This window comes from Eubalaena glacialis, chromosome 11, assembly GCF_028564815.1.
Source record: "Eubalaena glacialis isolate mEubGla1 chromosome 11, mEubGla1.1.hap2.+ XY, whole genome shotgun sequence".
NCBI lineage: Eukaryota > Metazoa > Chordata > Mammalia > Artiodactyla > Balaenidae > Eubalaena > Eubalaena glacialis.
This window is the reverse complement of record NC_083726.1, coordinates 53,423,328-53,444,765: the sequence shown is the minus strand read 5'-3', so window position 1 is coordinate 53,444,765 and position 21,438 is coordinate 53,423,328. Positions and strand designations below refer to the sequence as shown.

Genomic DNA, 21,438 nt, shown 5'->3' with positions numbered 1-21,438 from the left:
ACGTCTTGTCCCCCAGTCCTGTCCTATCCCCCCGAGTCCTCTTTTCTTTTGAACCTCACTGCCAAGGTCTTATTTTGCATGAAAAACATGGTGGGTTTATCTGTGCTATCAATTTCTGATAAACGTACATTTTAATCTTCGTCAGCCAATGTTCCAGGCTCTAACCTTGCTTCAGTGTAGCTGCACAGCTCTTGCCCAGAAATGCTGTCGGCCAACTAAAACCATGTATTCAGGCAGCTGATTACAGCCAGAGACCCTGACCTTGAGCTGCGTTGCTGTGCAGTAATCCAAGCCATCTGTACTCAGCAACAATTAAAACCTTCAGATCTCTCAGGCGTTTCCTTCCTTTGATGATAACTTATGGGTTGCAGCAAAACTCTGAGGGAAGCAGAGCAGTCTTTGGTGCCAGCTTGATTTCTGCAGGGCAGTTCTAAACAGAGAAATCCCCACTTGATGCAACAGTTCTTTTCTCAGCTGAATTGCAGGTACTTAACATCTAACAAACCCTGAACATTTAATTATTCTGATTGCCTCTTTTGCCCAGAGGGGCAGAGGGACCTTTTGTTTATGAAGCCAGAGTCAGACAAAATTATGAGGTAAAGTTTGTCGTGAAGAGCTCATGTCTCCCCTGTTGTCCAAATTTCTTTTTTTGGCCTCTCCTGCCAGCTTTCCATACCCTCAGAGGTCTTGCTGCCTCCTACTAATGAGATCCAAAAAAAAAAAGAAAGTTATTGTTCCACTCCTTATCTCCTTACCTCCTTTCTTTCCCTTCAAAATTCTTGAATCTTTATGCTTGTGACCTTTCCTATGAATTCCAGGGGAAATGCATATAATAAATACATTCAATCAAAGTGTCCAAGAAAGTCTGTCACCCTTGGGAGATGGAGGTGAGGAGTTATAAGGAAAAGTCCTTACAGGGAAAAGAATTTGAAAAAGAAGAGTTATATGTATATGTATAACTGAATCACTTTGCTGTACACCTGGAACTAACACATTATAAATCAACTACAGTCCAATATAAAATAAAAATTAAAAAAAAAAAAAAGAAAGAAAGAAAGGTCCTTACAGAGAATTGCTTTCTAATGGAAAGCATCAAAGCCTTAGCAAATCCCTGGGGAGGAGGAAAGAGTTGGTTGGCTGGAGTGTAGCAACTTACACTGTGTCCATTGCACTATTATTCTGTAGGAGCAAGCTGTTTTATCTATAAGACTGCTATGTTGCCTGGCCAGGGTATTGTTAAGTGGAATGTAAAATACATAATTTAATTTAGTTTTTATTTTATTTTTAAAAATATATTGAAGTATAGTTAATTTACAGTGTTATAGTTTTTTAATGTTATTTCTTTTTTAAAAAATTTATTTTATTGATGTGTAGTTGATTTACAATGTTGTGTTTATAATTTAATTTTAAAGTCCTGGGTTTTGATAGTGGTGGGTCACCATCCAGAGGACTAATGTGCCTGGAGCTTGGTGGTGTCACCCGGCCTCCACCCCCATTTCACGTGTGGGTTAAGGGACAGATGCTTCTAGTGCAGAGGGTGGTATTCTGTTGGTATTTGCCAGGCGCTTGAGCTTGCACAGTTGTGGCTTCTATACTAAGAGGCAAGGTCCTGGTTGGTTTTTATCATTCCAACAACTTACAGCATGTAACTGTGTGAAGAAAATGGAAACTGTAACAGTTCTATTTTTGCTCTAGTTAAAAATACCTCAACACAGACAATGGCATCTCTCAACCCAGTATTTTTTCAAGATCATAGTATTCAGTTCTTTCATGGCTGACCTTATTTATGTCTTTAAATAAACATGGCTGCATCTTTAGCTTTCTATATTTATCAAAATCCATTTGATAAATTAGTACATCAGGGAAGAGCAAATTATTCCAAGTTTTATTCACATGGTTACTGAGAATAAAGAAAGGGAATAAAGGAAGATGTCACAGGGGAATATTTCTTTACATTTGGGCTTTTGCTGCTGTGATGGATAGAAAACTGGAAAAGTGAACTGTGAACTGTCCAGTCAATTGTACATTTTGTAGTCCATTTCTACATGCCACAGAGTTGGTGAGGGCTCTGTATAATCACTATTTAAAATATTCATTCGTGTAGATTAAAATCTGGCATAGAAAAGATTTTTAAATATATTTTTCTTATAAAAGCAATATATATCTATTATAGAAAATCCATTAAATGTAAAAAAACATAAAAAAAGAAAAGAAAAATGACCCATAATTCCTCCAGGCTAAGATGATATATATAAATATTCTAGGCTTTTAATCATTTTTCTGTGCATAAATTATTTTTAGACAAAATTGGGGTTGTGCCATGTATTTAGTTTTGTATCCTACATTTTTTACTTGATATGAAATCGTGGATGTTTCTCCATGATACTAAATAAGATGATTTTAATGCCTATATAATATACATATATAAAAACCTGTTTTTATGTAACTTCTAATGTGGTTGAATATTTTTATTGGGGTAAAAATATTTACCTTTTAATTCCTATAATTTTTTCCATGACTTGCTTTTAGTTTTTAATTTGTAAAAAGTTTCTGTGACCAAAATTTTAAAAAACACTGAAGGGAATATAGCTGATATTTTATAATAACTATAAATGGAATATAACCTTTAAAAATTGTGAATCACTATGTTGTATACCTGAAACATATAATATTGTACACCAACTATACCTCAATAAGAAATTTTTAAAATAAAAATAATAAAAAATAAAAAAACTTAAGGAAAAATTAGAAATAATTATACTGTCTTTTGAAAAATAGTAAAACAAAGTATTCAAATAATACCAAATGTGTTGGGCTTCCCTGGTGGCGCAGTGGTTAAGAATCCACCTGTCAATGCAGGGGACACGGGTTCGAGCCCTGGTCTGGGAAGATCCCACATGCCGCGGAGCAACTAAGCCTGTGCGCCACAACTACTGAGCCTGTTCTCTAGAGCCTTTGAGCCACAGCTACTGAAGCCCGTGTGCTTAGAGCCTGTGCTCCGCAACAAGAGAAGCCTGCGCACCGCAATGAAGAGTAGACCCTGCTCGCCGCAGCTAGAGAAAGCCTGTGCACAGCAACGAAGACCCAATGCAGCCAAAAATAAATAAATAAATAAATTTATCAAAAAAAAGAAAAAGAAGAAGAGGAGGTGTTCAAGACTTCGGCTTGCCCTGTAACAGTGCATTCTGTGATGATTTGATGAACATTAACCTCCTAGCTCAATTCTTCCCTATATAAAGGAAAGGATAGTTTGTGCTATCTTGTGTCAAGATAGCACAAACACATTAAATAACCACTGTGTTCTGCCCCGATTATTTTGTAGACATATGCCCATGAACCTGACTTTCAAATAAACGGGAAGGGACACCCTTGATTTCCTAGTAGTGTTGAAAAGGAAGACAGGTGGACAAACACATACACACCCACCCCCCCACCCCCACCCCCCCACACACACGAAGGAAAAGCCCAAATGCATAGCAAGGTTTTTAACTAGTTCTAGACTATTCATTACATATGAAATTTAGGAGTTTAAGGTGATCTTTCTAATGTGTATACTATTTAACCAGAGTGCTCAAGTAAAAGCTAAAATATCATGAATTTTAATCTCATCTCTTGCTGTTAATTTCCTCTGTAGTCAGTATAAAATAGTTGAACGGGCTGGTGGGAAACCTGAGTCCCAGGGTCAGTTCAGCTGTGATCATGGGCCCATCGCTGAAATTCTCCAAGACTCAGTTTCCCACCTGTGAAGTGGCAATAATTACAGAGCCTTTAGGTGAAGCTGAGATAACTACGTGAGGAAGTGCCATGAGCATTTTAAAAACCATGGCCCAAGATACATCAAACTATTATTATTATACTCCTATTGTTTAATTTCTCCACGTAGAAATGCAGCAATTAACTGAAATACCCCCCAATGACACAATAAAACTCTTATCTTTGAGGTTTTTAAAGAGCTTTGAAGATGAAAGTATGCTAAGAGGTTTCTTCATCGGAGATCGGGTCGCAGCTGAATTTATTTTTAAATAATGTAAGAGAGTCGGTGATTGTATTCAAGTGGAGGTACTAAAAATAGCATCTTTGAAAAATTTTTATTATAAAACTTAACATGAGAACGAATTGTATAATGAATTCCCACGTACCCATCAGGAACATTCAACAGTTGTCAATATTTTGCCACCCTTGTTTTATCCATTCCCTTTTCCTTTCTTTTGCTCAAGCAATTCCCAGACATCATATCATCCATACATACTTCAAAATATATTTCTAAAAACTATGCACATAAAAACAATGCCTTCATTGTCACTTAATAACTTTATCCTACAAATATTCCTATAATCATTTAAAAATAATAATACCATTATAACACTTTTGCAGCTTAAGAGTACTTGGTAAATGTTTTATACTTAGAACATCTCACTAAGGGACATACAGTCAAAATACTATTTTAAAGACATTCAGAACAATTATTTTCTTTGTGTGTCTGCAATACTAAATATCGTTAGTTTCATTTATCTTAATGTGCTTTCAGTTTGTAGGGGGGTTGCTTTTTCCCCCTTTTGATAAAACTTTGATTTTAATTATGTAAACATTCACACAGTTCCAAAATCCAAACTATATACCAAGATATGTTCACATAGTTGTGATTCTATCTCCTGTGCCTCCACTGGTTCCCTCCATCCCTCTAGAAGTAACTAATTTTTATTATTTCTTTTTTTGGTTTATCCTTCTGTTGCTTCTTTTAAAAAATATTCTCCAAATAGATAGCATGTGACAAACTGTTCTGCACTATTCTATTGGAATGATTAATGCTGGAGATCATTCCATAGCAATAGGTTGAGATTGTTCTCATTTCTTTTTATGGCTACATAGTATTATTTAGCCCATTGCCCAATTGATGGATACTTGGGTTTTTCCATTCTTTTAATTGTTGTTATAAATAATGGTACAGTCATAACCTTGACCATGAAACATTTTATATTTTCGTCAGTGTGTCTTTGAAATTGTTTCCCACAAGAGGAAATGTATATGTAATTTTGCTAGATATTGCTAGATTATCCTCCCCTAGAGTTGTACCCATTTTGCATTCAAACAACCATATGTGATGTACAGCATAGAGAAATATAGCCGTTATTTTGTAATAACTTTTTTTTTGTGGCCACACCACGCAGCTTGTGGGATCTTAGTTCCCCGACCAGGGATCGAACCCAGGCCCTGGCAGTGAAAGCAGCAAGTTCTAACCACTGGACTGCCAGGGAATTCCCTGTAATAACTTTAAATGGAGTATAATCTATAAAAGTATTGAAACCCTATGCTGCACACCTGAAACTAATATAACATTGTAAATCAACTATACTGCAATTTAGAAAAAGAAACAAAGAGGATTGTATAATTGAAGATGTAATATAATGACAAGAATTAACTGAGTAAAAGACAAAATACTCTCATGATAAAAAAGAAAAAATAGTCACTGTGATGGTTAATTTTATGCATCAACTTGACTGGTCTGAGGGATGCCCAGATAGTTGGTAGAACATTATTTCTGAATGTGTCTGTGAGGGTTTCTTTTTTTTTTTTTTTTTTTTTTTATTTATTTTTGGCTGCGTTGGGTCTTCGTTGCTGTGCAGGGGCTTTCTCTAGTTGCGGCGAGCAGGGGCTACTCTTCGTTGAGGTACACGGGCTTCTTACTGCGGTGGCTTCTCTTGTTGCGGAGCACGGGCTCTAGGCACTCGGGCTTCAGTAGTTGTGGCTCACGGGCTCTAGAGCGCGTGCTCAGTAGTTGTGGCTCAGGGGCTTAGTTGCTCCACAACATGTGGGATCTTCCCGGACCAGGGCTTGAACCCGTGTCCCCTGCATTGGCAGGCGGATTCTTAACCACTGCACCACCAGGGAAGCCCTCTGTGAGGGTTTCTGGAGCAGATTAGTATTTGAGTTAGTACACTGAGTAAAGAAGACCCCCTCACCAGTGTGGGTAGGCATTATCTAATCCGTTGAGGGCACAAATAGGGCAGAAGGGTCAATTAGCTCTCTCGGCTTGAGTGGGGATGTTTATCTTCTCCTGCCTTCAAACATCGGCACTCCTGGTTCTTGAGCCATCCGACTCAGACTGGGACTTACATACATCATTGGCTATCCTGGTTCAGAGACCATCAAGCTTGGATGGGGACTATACCACTGGCTTTCCGAAGCCTCTGGCTGGCAGACCAGATCATGGGGCTTCTCAACCTCCATAACCGTGTGAGCCAGTTCTTCATAATAAATCTCTTCTTATACACCTAAAAAACCAAAAAACCAAACCAAAACAAGAAAACAATCATGTGAGAATGCCTGTTTCCCTGCAACCTCAATAACAAAGTTGTCTAACTTTTTTGGATTTTTGCCAATTTGATAGAAAAGATGTTGTATCTCGCAGTAGTTTTAGTTTGCTTTTTTTCCCTTTCCAGTTTTATTGAGATATAATTGACACACAGCATTGTATATGTTTAAGGTCTACAGCATAATGATTTGACTTACACGTATCATGAAATTATTACCACAATAAGTTTAGTGAACATCCACCATCTCATATAGATACAAAATTAAAGAAATAGAAAAAATTGTTTTTCCTTGTGATGAGAACTCTTAGGATTTATGCTCTTAACTTTCACATATAACATACAGCAGTGTTAATTTTATTTATCGTCTACATTATATCCCTAGTACTTGTCTCATAACTGGAAACTTGTACCGTTTGATTGCCTTCAGCCCATTCCCCCTCCCCCACCCCCATTTTGCATTTTTATTGTGAGGTTGCACATTTTTTTTGTAGGTTTAAGGGCTATTTTCCTTTGTTTTTCTGTGAACTATCTGAACTTATCTTTTGCCTATTTTTCTGTTGGGTTACTGCTCTTCTTGATGTTCAGGAACATTTTTTGGATTATGGATATTTGCTGTTTGTTACAAAATTTGCATTATTTTTGCCTGGTTTGTTAATTACCTTTCCCCTTATTTAAAAAATTAGGGCATAATTTATATACAGCCCAACTCACCCTTTTTAGAGCACCATTCGATGAGTTTTGACAAATGTATACAATTGTGTAACCCACCATGACCACAATCAAGATTTAGAATAGTTCCTGTCATTTATCTTTGACTCTACCCATTGTATTCTATTTTGCCATGATTTTGTACTTTTTTTTTAGCTGCTACAACCATAATTTAATGTAAACAGTTTCTTTCAACAAATATCTCATTATTCTTTTCTGGGTTTTAAACAAACATTACCTAGTCTGAATGTACATTCTACCTGGTAAGGACACATATAACTAATAAAGTGCATTTTTTTTTTTTTTCTGTTAAAGCTGTTAAAGCAAAGCTGAATAGGGTTGCTCTTTTTTATTTGAGGGGTTGGTTGTGGGACAAGCAGTGGTGTTGCAGGAAAGGGGGACCCCTTCCAGGGCCCGAGAGTGGGAAATGAATTGTCTGAGGAGACACACGTGCTGACAAAGCAAGAGACTTTATTGGGAAGGGGCGCCAGGGTGGAGAGCAGCAGGGTAAGGGAACCCAGGAGGACTGCTCTGTCACGTGGCTCCCAGTCTCCGGCTTTATGGTGATGGGGTTAGTTTCCGGGTTGTCTCTGGCCAGTGACTCTGACTCAGGGTCCTTCCTGGTGGCGCACGCATTGCTCAGCCAAGATGGGTTTCAGCAAGAAGGATTCTGGGAGGTTGGTAGGACATATGGACTGGAGTCTCCTCTCTCATTTTGACCTTTCCAGAATTCTTCCAGTTGGTGGTAGCTTGTTAGTTCTGCATTCCTTACCAGGGCCTCCTGTTTAAGATAACTCATGCAAGTGGTTACTATCGGGCCTGGCCGGGGTGGGCGGTTTCGGTCAGTGGTTCCCCCAATAGTAGGTTGAAGGTGCAAAAAGGAATATGGCAGCCTTTAAAGGACTTTTGGTAGTTTTGCTATTTCCAATGTGCTACTGCGGGGGGGTCAGGACACAACACACCAAAATACTAAAGATCCTTTTGAGTGGAAAGCAACTGAGAAACAGCCAACTCCAGAAAAGCTCTAAAACCAGAGTATAAATTTCCCTTTTGTAAAGGAAATTTCCATTTTTATAAAGGAGATTTCCATTTGTAAAGGTGTCTTCCTCTCCTGTAGGCAGAGAATGGCCAGAGACTCTTATCATATGAGAGGACTTAAGTCTGCTTAACTAATCCTACTAAACAACCCTTATTTACCTGGTGCCCTTCCTACAACCTCCCCTCCTCCTTTGCCGTAGTCCAAAACCCCCTTCACACTGATAGAAAGATATTTAAACCCTGGGTCTATCTGCCCCTTTGGGCTTTCCATCGTTTTCTGGGAAGCTCCCTCATGCCTATGTAACAAATCCTTTTCTCTAAATGTGTCTTTTGTCAGTTTAATTTGTAGGGCCCTAGAACCTGGACCTAAGAGGATAAAGGAAAAATTTTCTTCCTCCCCCTGTGACCTCCCCAGGTAAAATGTACATTCAGGCTGTATAATGATCATTTAAAATCCAGAAGAGAAACATGAGATAATTGTTGAAAGAAACCGTTGACATTAAATCATGGTTGTAGTAGGTTTTAAAAAAAAAGGACAAAATCATGGTAAAATAGAATACAATAGGCAGAGTCAAAGATACGTGATGGGAACTGTCCTAAATCTTGATTATGGTCATGGTAGGTTACACAGTTGTATACAATTGTCAAAACTCATTGAACTGTCATTATCACTTGCATTTTTTGAGTTTAGCGGGAGATTGAATTTTGCTAGGTTGTTTTTGACAGCAGCAGTCAGTGATACAAAGTTCAAGGATTTGGAGTCATGTCTCACAATGCAAAACCAGCACTCATCCTCTCTGCACTGTGAGAGTCCCTCACAAAACCACAGGAAGTTTCACAAGAGATGGTCAAGCTTGTTTGTTCTTCTCTGGTTGGTGTTACAACACAAGCCCCCAACCCTGCCTCCCAACACTCTCCTTCATGTCAAACCCGGGCTGGTAGTTCCCAAATGCCTGGCAGATAAAGTCTTAACTCTTTGGCTTATATTTATTTATTTATTTATTTATTTATTAAATTAATTAATTTATTTTATTTATTTTTGGCTGTTTTGGGTCTTCGTTTCTGTGCGAAGGCTTTCTCTAGTTGCGGCAAACGGGGGCCACTCTTCATCGCAGTGCATGGGCCTCTCACTATCGCGGCCTGTCTTGTCGCAGAGCACAAGCTCCAGACGCGCAGGCTCGGTAGTTGTGGCTCACGGGCCCAATTGCTCCGCGGCATGTGGGATCTTCCCAGACCAGGGCTCGAACCCGTGTCCCCTGCATTGGCAGGCAGATTCTCAACCACTGCGCCACCAGGGAAGCCCCTTGGCTTATATTTCTACACCATGGCCCCTCATCTCTCTTGTCAACTTTTCTTCTCCAAGTGTTTGAATCAGCCATTTAATAGGCTGTGCTTAGGTTTTTGCTGGTGACCTTTCCTCTCGTCCCTGAACTTCCTACTCTCTTCTCCACTTGTCTCTCTGCTTTATGTCTCACCAAATCTCTTCACATTTTCTGATCTTTGGGTTATATTTTGACACATCTTCGTAGATGGCCTTGGCACAGTCTGTCTGTCACCATTATGTAATGGTTCCCTTGGGTATGTTTTTCTCACCAACTGAAGTATGAACTTTCGAAGGGCAGGGAACCTACCTTACACTTCTTTTTTACTTTACCTGGTTTCTCTGGTGCTGTGCACATAGTGAGGTCTGAAATGGTACTTAATGCAACAAAAGAATGGAGGTTACAGAGCACCAGAGGAGAGCAGGGGAGAGCTTTAATCCTCCTCCAGAAATCTAGCCCCATCAGCAGTTCGTCTCTTCTTTTTTTTTTTTTAATGTAACTTTTTTTTTTTTAATTCATTTAATTTATTTTATTTTTTTGGCTGCGTTGGGTCTTCGTTGCTGCACGGGCTTTCTCTGGTTGCGGGGAGCAGGGGCTACTCTTTGTTGCAGTGCATGGGCTTCTCATTGCAGTGGCCTCTCTTGTTGCAGAGCATGGGCTCTAGGCATATGGGCTTCAGTAGTTGTGGCTCACGGGCTCTAGAGCGCAGGCTCAGTAGTTGTGGCGCATGGGCTTAGTTGCTCCGTGGCATGTGGGATCTTCCCAGACCAGGGCTTGAACCCGTGACCCCTGCATTGGCAGGCGGATTCTTAACCACTGCACCACCAGGGAAGCCCTCTTCTCTTCTTTTATGTGGACAATTTATGTAGCCCAGTTTATGCTGCCCCTAAGGCCTCCTCCATAGAAATTCTGAAGCCACCATTAACCTTTCTTGGACAAAAAAAAAAAAAGCATTAATATTTACCTAAAGCAGTTGTCTTAAGACACAGATTTCAAAGTCAGACATTTTGGGCTCTGGGTATAGGTACTATTTACTGAAAAACAGTCATCAGATCTCTGCCTTGTGTTTGTGATAAATGTTCCACAGTCAACTAGTGTTGAGGAGAATTTTCCTCTACCCTTCAAAGGTTCTTTTGGCTGGTCTAATAATCAGATTGACATCAGACAGATTAACAGGAGAAAAGCAAATTTAATTTCATATGTATGGGAAGTTCGAAGACAGAAGGCTAAAATGAGGTATATATGCCATCCCGAGCTAAGGAATGGGAAAGGGGCCTGGGTCTTCACAGGGAAGGAGGGCAGTTCACAGGACAAGAAGGAGAGCAGATGTTTGGTAATCAGACGTTTGCCCTGCCATGCAGATAGGTCACGCAGATAAATTTCTCTCTGGTAATAATTATCATTCTGGGAAGGACCCCCAATTTAAATTCTTCTAGCTAGTTAAGGCAGAGGCAGACGTTTCTCTTGAGCCTGCAGGGTTTTGACTGCCTTTAGCTCAAAATAATCCACATGCCAAAGTGGCACATTTGGGGGAAGCTTGTTCTGAACCCCTTCACCACAGAGCTCTCCCAATTCTCCATTCTTCCCTCCACCTCCCAGCCCCTTGAGATTAGTTAAATTTTAAGCAAAAATTGCAGAAAATGTCCTTTTATTCTTCACAGGTTATAAAGTGAACATGTCTGTGGAGAGAACATCCCTTGACAAGTAGGCTCAGCAATGGATAGTGACTCCTTTTTTTAAAATCTCCCGGTCACAGCTCTGCTTTTAGAGGCCCCTGCAAGAGATGATGCCCGTGTGAATGGGCCATAATAATGGTGACTATTCCATGGCCGAATGAGTGCAGGTTCTCCCTACCTGTATTCAAAATAAAAGATCTGGAGCTAAAAGCCCTTGGCAGAAGTGTCGGGGTAGGGTGGGGACTTAAATTAGTTGGAAGGACTGGTCAAAATAAATATTGGAAACTTCGAAGTCCCAGCCAATTGAATAAGAATAATCATTTCTCTCATTTAAAAACTTCAGATAGCAAATATTTTTCACACAAATACACTCTATTATAACGCATTTCAAATCAATTCACTACAAATCATTCTGGCTGGCAGAAACCTGGTTTTTCTCTGAGGCAGTCTGACTAGATTGGTCAAGTCCCAAAGGCAATGTAGTACAGTGGTAAGGAGGGCAAACGTAGGAGCTAAGACTGTTTCATCCAGGGTAGCTCTTAGAGTTACTCCATGCTTCTTCTTCATCAGGGTATAACGATGGGGCTTTGGGGGATTAAATGAGTTAATACAGACCAAGCACTCAGAATAGTGCCTGGCACATAGTAAAAGTTCAATAAATGTTCAGTGAATTTTATTTATTTATTTATTTTTAATTGAAGTACAGTTGATTTACAATGTTTAGTTTCAGGTATACAGAAAAGTGATTCATATACATATATAATTTTTCAGATTCTTTTCCATTGTAGATTATTATAAGATATTGCATATAGTTTCCTGTGCTATACATAGGTCCTTGTTGTTTATCTATATTTACTTTTGCCTTGTCTGAGTGATCCTCTATGGTAATAATATCTTAGGAATTAAAAAACAAGATACCAATCGCTTCAGGTTTTTTCCTATAGGATTTCTTTCATTGAACGTGACTAAACTAGTACTTTAATGAAGGCAAACAAAGTATGTTTACTCAGCAAAATTCCCAACTATTTGAGGAACAACTCACCTAATTAAGTTTTAGTTTCAAATGCCCTTTGGAAGTCCTGTATCTTTGCCAAAATGATTCAAAATGATGTTTTTAATGTTTCGTTTTGGGTTTTGGGGTTTTTTTGCTCATTTGAGGGCAACTAGAGTTTTCATTCTAGAATTTTCATTCACCATGTATAGGTCCATCTTTTTAGCTTGGCTTATAAAAATTGTCAGCTGACCCATATGTAGTTAATGGTAAGTGGAAAATACCAATGAACGTCTTAGACCCCCGTGGTGGTTTTGTGTGGTGTTGGGTTTTTACAATTTATGAAGCTATAGCAAACAAAATTTTATTTTTGCTATATTTGGTTTTTCAGTCTTAAACTGATTTTTACTCTGGGGTATTTTTGCTTGTTTTCTGTTGAGATTTGCATGAGAAAAGAAACGCTTAGGCATTGAAGTGCTAAATGTTTTTTCTCCTGTCTTCATAATTTTCTCTTACCACCATCGCAAACCCCCAGAGTGCCTAAACCAAGATCATATTAGATTTTTATCCATCTGGGCCTTATTGAAACTATTCTAGTAGTTATTGCCTTTTAAAATAAAATATTTTTCACAAAATAGTGAGTCTTCAGATGTTTTGGGTCTGAGACCCCCTCCTCTTATTCTATAATCCATGGATGAAGTTCCTTGTAGTGTTAAAATGTAATTGTTTAAAAAGTTGCAGTTACTATCTTTTAGTTTCCTTTTGATTTTAAAATTAAGAAATATTCCAGGCATACAAAAAAACACAGAAAATACCATAAAAAAATCTCTCTTCAATACCTATATAAAATATTTATTAACATTTTTAACATATTTGCTTTGCTCTTTTCCTTTTTAAAGAAATAAAATGCCACAGATTGCTCCCCGTTCTTCTTCTGAAGGGACGCCTTCTCATCTGTCTTTTGTTTATCTTTTAATGGAGACAAGCAATTATCACTTGAGAGTTCGTGTTAACGTCAAGGGCTTTGAGGGTCCGAGAAAGAAGGTAACATGATAAAGTATCATCATGATAAAGGACTTTTTCATCAGCTCTGTGCTTTCCCTTGGCCAGTTCTTATCAGAGTAATGAGGAAATGCAGAAGCCCAAGATGAAATCTACTTGGACACAGACACCAAACTATGGGGTTAATTTGGGAATAATCATGCCAGGTAGTATCCTTTGTGTAAAATATTTTGGCTCATTCTAGTAGGTCCTAGTTAGGTTGGATTGGCAAATCTAGCGATGGGAAAGACCATTTGTTTTTTCCTTCATCTTGTCCTATACACCTGGGTAACCTCCAGGTTCATAGGTAGTGTATCATTTTCTTGTGTACTGGGGATGTATCCAAACATGGAAATATTATCCGTACCTGTAAGCATATTAGCTGACATTAATTGAGTTGTTTTTATGTGCCAGGCACAGTGTATTATGAGCCTCATTTTATTTATTCCCTGTAAGAACTCTTCAAGATAAGTACTATTATCCCCCATTTTCCAGATATGGAATGGAAGGTAACCAAGTTAGACAATATGCTGTTGGTTACACCATCTTGGCCTGCATTTCAACATAGGCAGTCTGATTTCCAAGCCCATATAGTTAACCACCAAACACACAGCCTTCCGGTTATTATATTGTTTATTTCTGTTGTCATGAACAAAATGGATGTAACAAGAGTGATAGTTGATGCCACAGTCCCTGTTTGTGTTGAGACAGAAGAGTTACTGATTGTACTAGTGTAGCTACCCTGGTGCATATCCTCTAAGTATCAGCCCTGAAGTGATGAACTGCCATCATCTTTAAGTTTGAGCATCATAGAATTTTTGAGAGAAATTTTAGCATGTCTCGTTTCCTTTTATAAGCCATTTTATTTTTTAAAATTTTATTTTTATTATTATTTTAGGCCACGCCATGCAGCATGCAGGATCTTAGTTCCCCAACCAGGGATTGAAACCGTGTCCCTGCACTGGGAGCACGGAGTCTTAACCACTGGACCACCAGGGAAGTCCGTAAAGCCATTTTAAAGACCAATCCCTTTGGATGGGTTCTGTTTGTTTCAATGTGAGAGAATGACCTTTCTAAATTATTTTCAGGGGAACAATTTATCATTTTGAAAATCTTACTTCTGATTCTCTCTGTGTCTCTATTGATTCTATCCAATGTCAAGGAGAACAGAACTTGGCAGAAACATGATGAGAGGGACTTTCCAGCAGGAAAAAAAAAAAAAAAAAGATATGATGGGACTATCTCAAGATAATATGGGCTGACTCAACTGGCTTAAACAGTTTTAAAAAATATATTATCTCACATAACAAGGAGTCCTAATTGGGGCATCTTCAAAGTTGGTAAATTCAAAGACCCGTGCCAGTTCTTTGCATCATTCTGCTTTGCCATCTTTAGCCTCTCAGTTTTGTCTACAAAATGGCTACAGAACTCTCGGGAACCACATTTAGGGATGACAAGATCCAGTGGAAGAGAGCCTTATTTGGTGAGTCTCTTTTCAAGGTGAGGAAAATTTTCCCAAAAGCCACCCAGCTGACGTTCCCTCAGGTCTCAAAGTCTCAATGGCCAGGTCTGTAGGAGACCCGCTCACACCTAAAGGGATCCCTGGCAAGGGCCATGGGACACCACAACTGACTGAAAATCAGGCTTTCCTCCCAAGCTGGAATTGGATCACCTTCCCTGGGAGGGGAGGATTCCTGAACTAAAGTCCTTGTTCGGTTAACAAGGAAGTGAGTAGTGGATATTGAGTATGTAACAAGGTCTAATATTTAGGGCAAGAAAGACTAATATTTGCTTGGCCTTATTTTTATGCCAAGGGCTTTACATGGATTCTCTTGTTTAATCCTTAAAGTAAACTAAAGGAGCTAAAACAGGGACATTGTTATTTCCATTTTACTCATGATGAACCCGAGGCAGAGAAGCTAATTAAATTATTAAAGATCACACAAGAGTAAGTGACAGTGTTATTCAAATTCAGGTCTGTCTAACCTCTGAGGACACGCTTCTTCCATAGGACAAAGGTATCAAAGCAACAGTTGTCTGTTAATGTGACCTTTATTATAAATCTCCCAGATAAATTACCTCAGTTTTTAGCATAACTTAAGAATATTACCTACAATTATGGTTACACAAATGTAGTCATAGCGTACATGCTGTTTCATGACCTGTTTTAAAAATTACTTGCTAATCTCATGAGTGAAAAATGTACCTTGTTGTTTTCATTTGCTTGAGTTTTCATAAGCCTTAACAGTTTATTTTCTGCCCAGCAACCAAAGGATTCCTTTAAAAAGGTAAGTCAAATCATGTCATTCCTCTGCTCAAAACCTCCAGTGGTTTCTCATCTCAGAGTAAAAAGCAAAATCAAAGTCCCTATAATTGTTTTCAAGGTACTATAGGAACAGTAACCTTTCTGTCCCTGTAACCTTTTGTATCGCAATTCCTATAACTCTTCCACTCACCCATGTCAGACACACTGACTTCTCTGCTCTTATTCAAACATGCCAATGCACTCCTGCCTCAGGGCCTTTGCACTTGCTGTTCTCTGCCTGAAATATTTTCCCCAAGGATATCTGCATGGCTAGCTCCCTTACCTCCTACATCTCTGCTGAAAAGTGACCTTTTTGGCGAGAGTGTCAATAACAAGTATATTTAAAACATTCTTCATCTTTCTTCCATAATTTTTATGTGAGAGTACTTATTACCTTCTAACATATAATTTCCTTATTCATTTTGCCTATCTCCCTCTAACCTTCACTAAAATACATGCTCTCCTAAAACAAAGATTTTTGCCTCTTTTGTCCAGTGATATATCCTGTGCTGAAATTAGTGTTTGGCAGATAGCATGTGCTCAATAAATACTTGATGACTGAATGAATGTTTTAATTTATAAGTGACTGATAAGGTATTTCTATTTCTCCTTTTTTTAATAGTTTTTATATACTTTAAAAAATATTTATTTATTTGGTTGCACTGGGTCTTAGTTGCAGCAGGCAGGCCCCTTAGTTGTGGCATGCAAACTCTTAGTTGTGGCATGCATGTGGGATCTAGTTCCCCGACCAGGGATCAAACCCGGTCCCCCTGCATTGGGAGCACAGATTCTCAACCACTGCACCACCAGGGAAGTCCCTATTTCTCCTTTTATAAACTGATCGTCATGTCCCTTGCTTATTTTTTCATTAGGTGTCGAAATTCTAATAGATTTATATAAGCTCTTTGTATTTTAAGGATACAGTTATGTACAAAATATTTCCCCCAGTTTTTCCCTGTCTTTCGCCATTATGTGTGTTAAAATATTAAAAATTTTACATAGTCAAACCTAGAAGTCTTTTCCTCTGTGATCTTGTGTTTTATTAGGACAAGTAGACAAAAGAAAAATTTTACCTCTAAATATATTTAATCAAAGGGTGAGCTGTGTCTAAATTTTTTTTCTACATTTATTATATTGATATTTGAGTTTCTACTATTTGTGGATATATAGTACTTAAGGAATCTGATTTAAACTTCGTGATTTATAATCACATTTATAGGATTATTTTTCTCCTGGGTGGTTTATTTGGTGAGCAAAAAGGGTTAAAACTGTTACTAAAGTCTCTTCTTACAAATTCTTACAAATTCTCCTGTGTATTTGACAGTAAGTCCATTCAGCTGAACTTGGTTGCACACATTTTAGTTATTCCATCCCCTTCCCTGAATTTTAAATGTTAAAAATGCTTAATGTGACATTTTGAATTTTTACAGACAAATACTAATTTCATGAACCAAATTTTAAATTCATAATATTTTTTTATCAAGAATACTACCAGGGGAACTGCCTGGCCGTCCAGTGGTTAGGACTCCACGCTCTCACTGCCTAGGGACCAGATTCAATCCCTGGTCAGGGAACTAAGACCCCACAAGACACGTGGTGTAGCCGAAAAAAAAAAAAAGGTACTAAAGTTTGCCCAAGTGTTTAAAAAAAAATACTATCAGAAAAATATAGATATATGATTACTATGCTGATTTAGGAAACAGAATGCCAATTCTTCCTTCCTTTATTTATTTATTGCTTTTTGTTGTTTAAAAGCAGTGCTTCTACTTCATTATTCAATTATGCCTTTTTGTTACACCTGATTCTAATGGTGTGCTGACAGGTATAAAAATTAATTCTGTCCTTTGGAACTTAAAAACAATAACCAGGAAAAAATCCTATTTATGGTATTGTGGATCACAAAGCACTTTAATGTATTTTTTCTTTTAATATGTTTCTTCAGAGTATTCAGAAACTGCGTAAAATAATTTGTTCTGTGTGGGGTTATTTCCTTCTTTCCATTCACAATAAAACAAGTTATTTAAATTCTTTAACGTACACATGACTCAAATTGGAGTATTTAATGAGGATTATGTTAATGAAATAATGGAAACCAAATGACAAAAATCTATCATAAAGTAAGTATATCATCTCATTCCCTTACATTAGGTTATGTGCATGGCATACATAGGGATCAGCTTAGACTGGGTGAAACAATATAAAATTAGAATTCCTGGTTTCTAATTATTCAGTAGCTGTGTGGCTGGGAAGGCTTTAATGTTGCAGGATCTTTAAAATGGGCTGTAACTCCAAGGCCTGCCTCCTGGGGTTGCTGTGAATCCCTTGGGTTAATAGACAACTTTGCAAACTGGATGTGAGTAAGCCTGAAGGAAGATAGAGCAGGTATGCAAGCCTTCTTTCTGCCTGAAATAGGATGACTCAAGAGCCAATTCTCTCCTTCTTGTCATCTCTGGGCCAGCTCTCCGTCCCAGCTAGTCCACAAGCGACCATGGCTGACACGGACCAAGCAGAGGACCTAGAAGGGTATCTGAAGATCTTCAGATCAGAATGATCCCAGCCCTGCCACCTTACAGCGCCCTTCCTTTCTTTAAGCCTCAGCTGCTCTAGGTGTAAAATGAGCATAAAATAGTCCTAACTACCTTATAGAGTTGTTTTGAGGACTAAAGGAGATAATGCAAGAAAGTTTAGCTATAATGGCTGAAAAATTTGTTTTCTAACCCGTCTCTTCCCCTCCTAAGAAACCTCTCCTAAAGCCGGCTTACTATAGCAGGGCTGAAACTTCAAAACAACCTTTCGGTCAGGATCTCTGCAAGGAAATTAGTATGATTTAAATCAATTCAATAACACCAAGGTGTAAATGACTAACAGCCACAGGTGGCTTGGAGGAAAAATTTGCATTTTAAAAGAGGATTAGCTGACAGAAAGGATTCAGAAAATAGGGATTTTTTTTTTTTTTTGGAGGAGGGTGAATAGAGTTCCCTGAACCCTTCACCCCAACGCTGAAATCATGCCTTGTAGGTTTAAAGCGGATTGTGGAAGGAGACATTTAAAAAAGCACGTTTAATTAATAAGTACTCGAACTGCAGAACTAGTTCACCCCCCTTCGCACCAAGTGGCCTCAAAGATCATAATGACCTTGGCGGTCCTTATCTGGGAATGAACCCTCTCTAGAAAGAAGGGCGAGAGGGAAAGACCGAAGCTCAACTGAATTTCCGGAAAGGATGTTTTCATTTGAATAAACTCAACCCAGTCGTTACCTCCCCATTCGTCTCAGCTAACTTTTAACCCTCCTGGAGGGTTGAGTTGCCGGAGTTCAGGACGGGGCGAAACGGCTGCAGGACGCCTGAGGGTTTTGGGGTGGGGGGTGTCCCTCGGCCGGGCAATCTCCACTGCCACCAGCTGGACCCCGGGAGGGGGCGAGCAGTGCGGGGACAGCGGAGAAATTTCCCTGCTCTGCTTGGGCCCTCCCCCAAACCCGAGCTAGCCGGGCGTGGGGCGGGTGGACTGATCTCAGAGGAGTTGGCAGGATCCGGGAGGCTGGGGAAGCGACCGGGAGCACAGACGCAGCCATCGTGGCGGGGCTCCCGGGGTTCCCTAAATACTGCTAGGGAAGAGCAGCACGCCTGCAACAAGCCGGCTGCGCCGCCCCCACCTGCGGCCGCGCGGGGAGCGTCCCGGGCCTTTCGGGGCGGGGCCCCAGGGGCGGGGTCGCAGGGAGCTTCAGGGCCCCAGCCGCGCCCAGAATCGGGCCGGGAAGCCGGGAGGCGGCAGGAGGGCCCCGGACGGCCGAATTGAGCGGCGGGCGCAGCTGCAGCAGGACGGCCCGCCGGCGGCTCGGGGCCGCGCGCCGGGAACCTCGCGGGGCGGGCGGGCGCGGCACCCCCTGCCTGGCCGCCAGCTCCCCGGGGAGGCGGCCCGCGCGCGACGGGACCAGCAGCATGAGCAGCGGCTACAGCAGCCTGGAGGAGGACGCCGAGGACTTCTTCTTCACCGCCAGGACCTCCTTCTTCAGGAGAGCGCCCCAGGGCAAGCCCCGCGCCGGCCAGCAAGTGAGTGGCGTGCCCGGTAGGCGCTGTAGCCGGCGCTCGGTCGCTCCCGGGGAGTCCCGGCGCGGCGGGACCCGCAAGTCCACGAGTCTCCGCGGGGCGCGCGGGGGATGTTCGCGAGGAAGGAGGAGGAGGAGGAGGCCTCCGAGAAGGGGTTTCTGTCTTTCCGGATGCCGGGGTAGTGCCTTGAGCTTGTGCGTGCGGGCGTGCGCGGGGCGCCCTGGGGAGGGAAGCCGGAGGGAGGGCGGGGAGGCGGAGGGCCCGCTCCCGCCTGCCGCGCCAGATGGCCTCTGTTGCTCTGCCTCCGGCGGCCGGCGGCTGGGGGGCAGTTCTGAGAGCCAGGAGGTGTCCGCCGGCCACTCCCCGCTTTTCCCCTGCGCCTGGGGACGCCCTTCGCCCCCTCGCGGGCCTCACGCCGGCCCCCACTATTAGTCCGTTCCCTGGCCTGTGGCCCCTGGAGTGGCTTGGGGGCCGTGTAACAGCCAGGAGTGGACGTGGGGACCTGGCCTCCCCTACCTTCCCGGTCCAGGCGCCTCTCGTGGCGGGATCGGTGGGGGAGCGCTGAGAGGAACGCCTGGCCTGACCAGAGCAGGCGTTCATTAAATCTTGGTAGCGGGAGTCAAGGTTGTGCTTTTCCAGTAAAGTCAATTGTATAGGTGCCTCGAATGTTTTGCAAACAAGTTCCGGTGCTAGGTAGGATCGGCGGGCGAGAGCTGAGCCTTCGGCCGGTTTCTTCCTTTTTTGGAGGAAGCGTGCCGTGGGAAGCAGGACTTGGGAGAAGATGGGAAGAGTACTTGGGCCGGTTTCGACGACCGTGACAGTGTCTTTCAGGGAGGTTACCCCGCAACAGGACACTTGGGCAGACTTCGAAGTCGGGCGCTTGAACCCCGCGGCCTCCTGGCCCTGGGAGCCACACCAAAGAAGCCCTGCCAACCCAGACGTGCTCGTATCAGATGAGAGAAGGCTGGACCGGAACAAATTGGTTGCTCTTAAAAAACAGTAGGCGCGCTCCAGACATCGCCATCAGACTTAGTTCTGGAGACTAGAAGCAAGGAAAATCGTTCAGGCCGGGTGATGCCTTCTGGGAGGAGTGAGGACGGAGTAATGTGTCGGGGTTTCCTTGCCAGACTTTTAAAGTTTATTTAACCACTTTATGAGGTCAAATTTCTTGTTAAGATTCGGAAGTTTTTTGAACCTCTTAACTTCCAAACCAGAAGTAGGGGGGAGAGGGGAGAGGGAAGGGCAAGAGTGAAGTCGGGTACCCTTATTCAGTAGCAGGTAGCCCCAAGTGAAGTTCTGGTTCAGTAGGTCTCCGTTCTTTATTGTTTCTAAGCCTTAAGGCCATACTATTTACCAGTCACTTTAACCTGAGGCTGCTGTAACGAATGCCGCAAGCTAGGTGACTTCAACAAGTATGTGTTTCTGATAGTTCTAGAGGTTAGAAGTCTGAGATCTGGGTGCCAGCATGTCGGGTTCTGATGAGGGCCCCTTCCTGGCTTGCAGACAGCCGACTTCTGGCAGTGTCCTCACCGGGAGAAAGGGCTGCCTCTTTCCCGCTTAAGAGGACACTCATCCCATTGTGTGGGGGGCACCCTCAAGACCTGGTTACCTCCCAAAGGCCCCGCATCCCAAATCCTGTCACATTAGGGCTTCATCATGTGAACTGGGCAGGGGTGGGGCAAAACATTCAGTCCATAGCAAGTGAAATCTTATTTTTAGTGGAGTGTATTTTAAGGACATGAATTTGCTGTGAGGTTTCGAAGTCAGAAATACCCGCCCTCCAGTCATTCGTAGAAGGATTCCATTTCCTTGTGCTTTTTTCACTTTGCTTTTCTCTTTCTTTCTTGACCTCCCCTTTCTTTCCTTTCTCTACTTTCTTGCTGTCACCATTTGACACTTGGAATAGAGATTGTCAGAGATGGTTGTGGTAGTTTGAAGTCTCTTCCGGAGGTGACTAGTATCTCCAAAAAACTAGCTGGTCTTGAATTCTCCAGGTG

General features: G+C 41.4%; 1 protein-coding gene across 1 annotated transcript in view; it reads left to right on the top strand.

The window, feature by feature from the left end:
* Nucleotides 1-18,719: 18,719 nt before the first annotated feature.
* RASSF3 (Ras association domain family member 3) overlaps nt 18,720-21,438 on the top strand; it is a 77,452-nt gene continuing 74,733 nt past the window's right edge. The window contains exon 1 of the mRNA XM_061204485.1: nt 18,720-19,444. Within this exon, the coding sequence (XP_061060468.1) occupies nt 19,334-19,444 (111 nt within the window). The 5' untranslated portion in view covers nt 18,720-19,333. The remainder of the gene's footprint in view (nt 19,445-21,438) is intronic.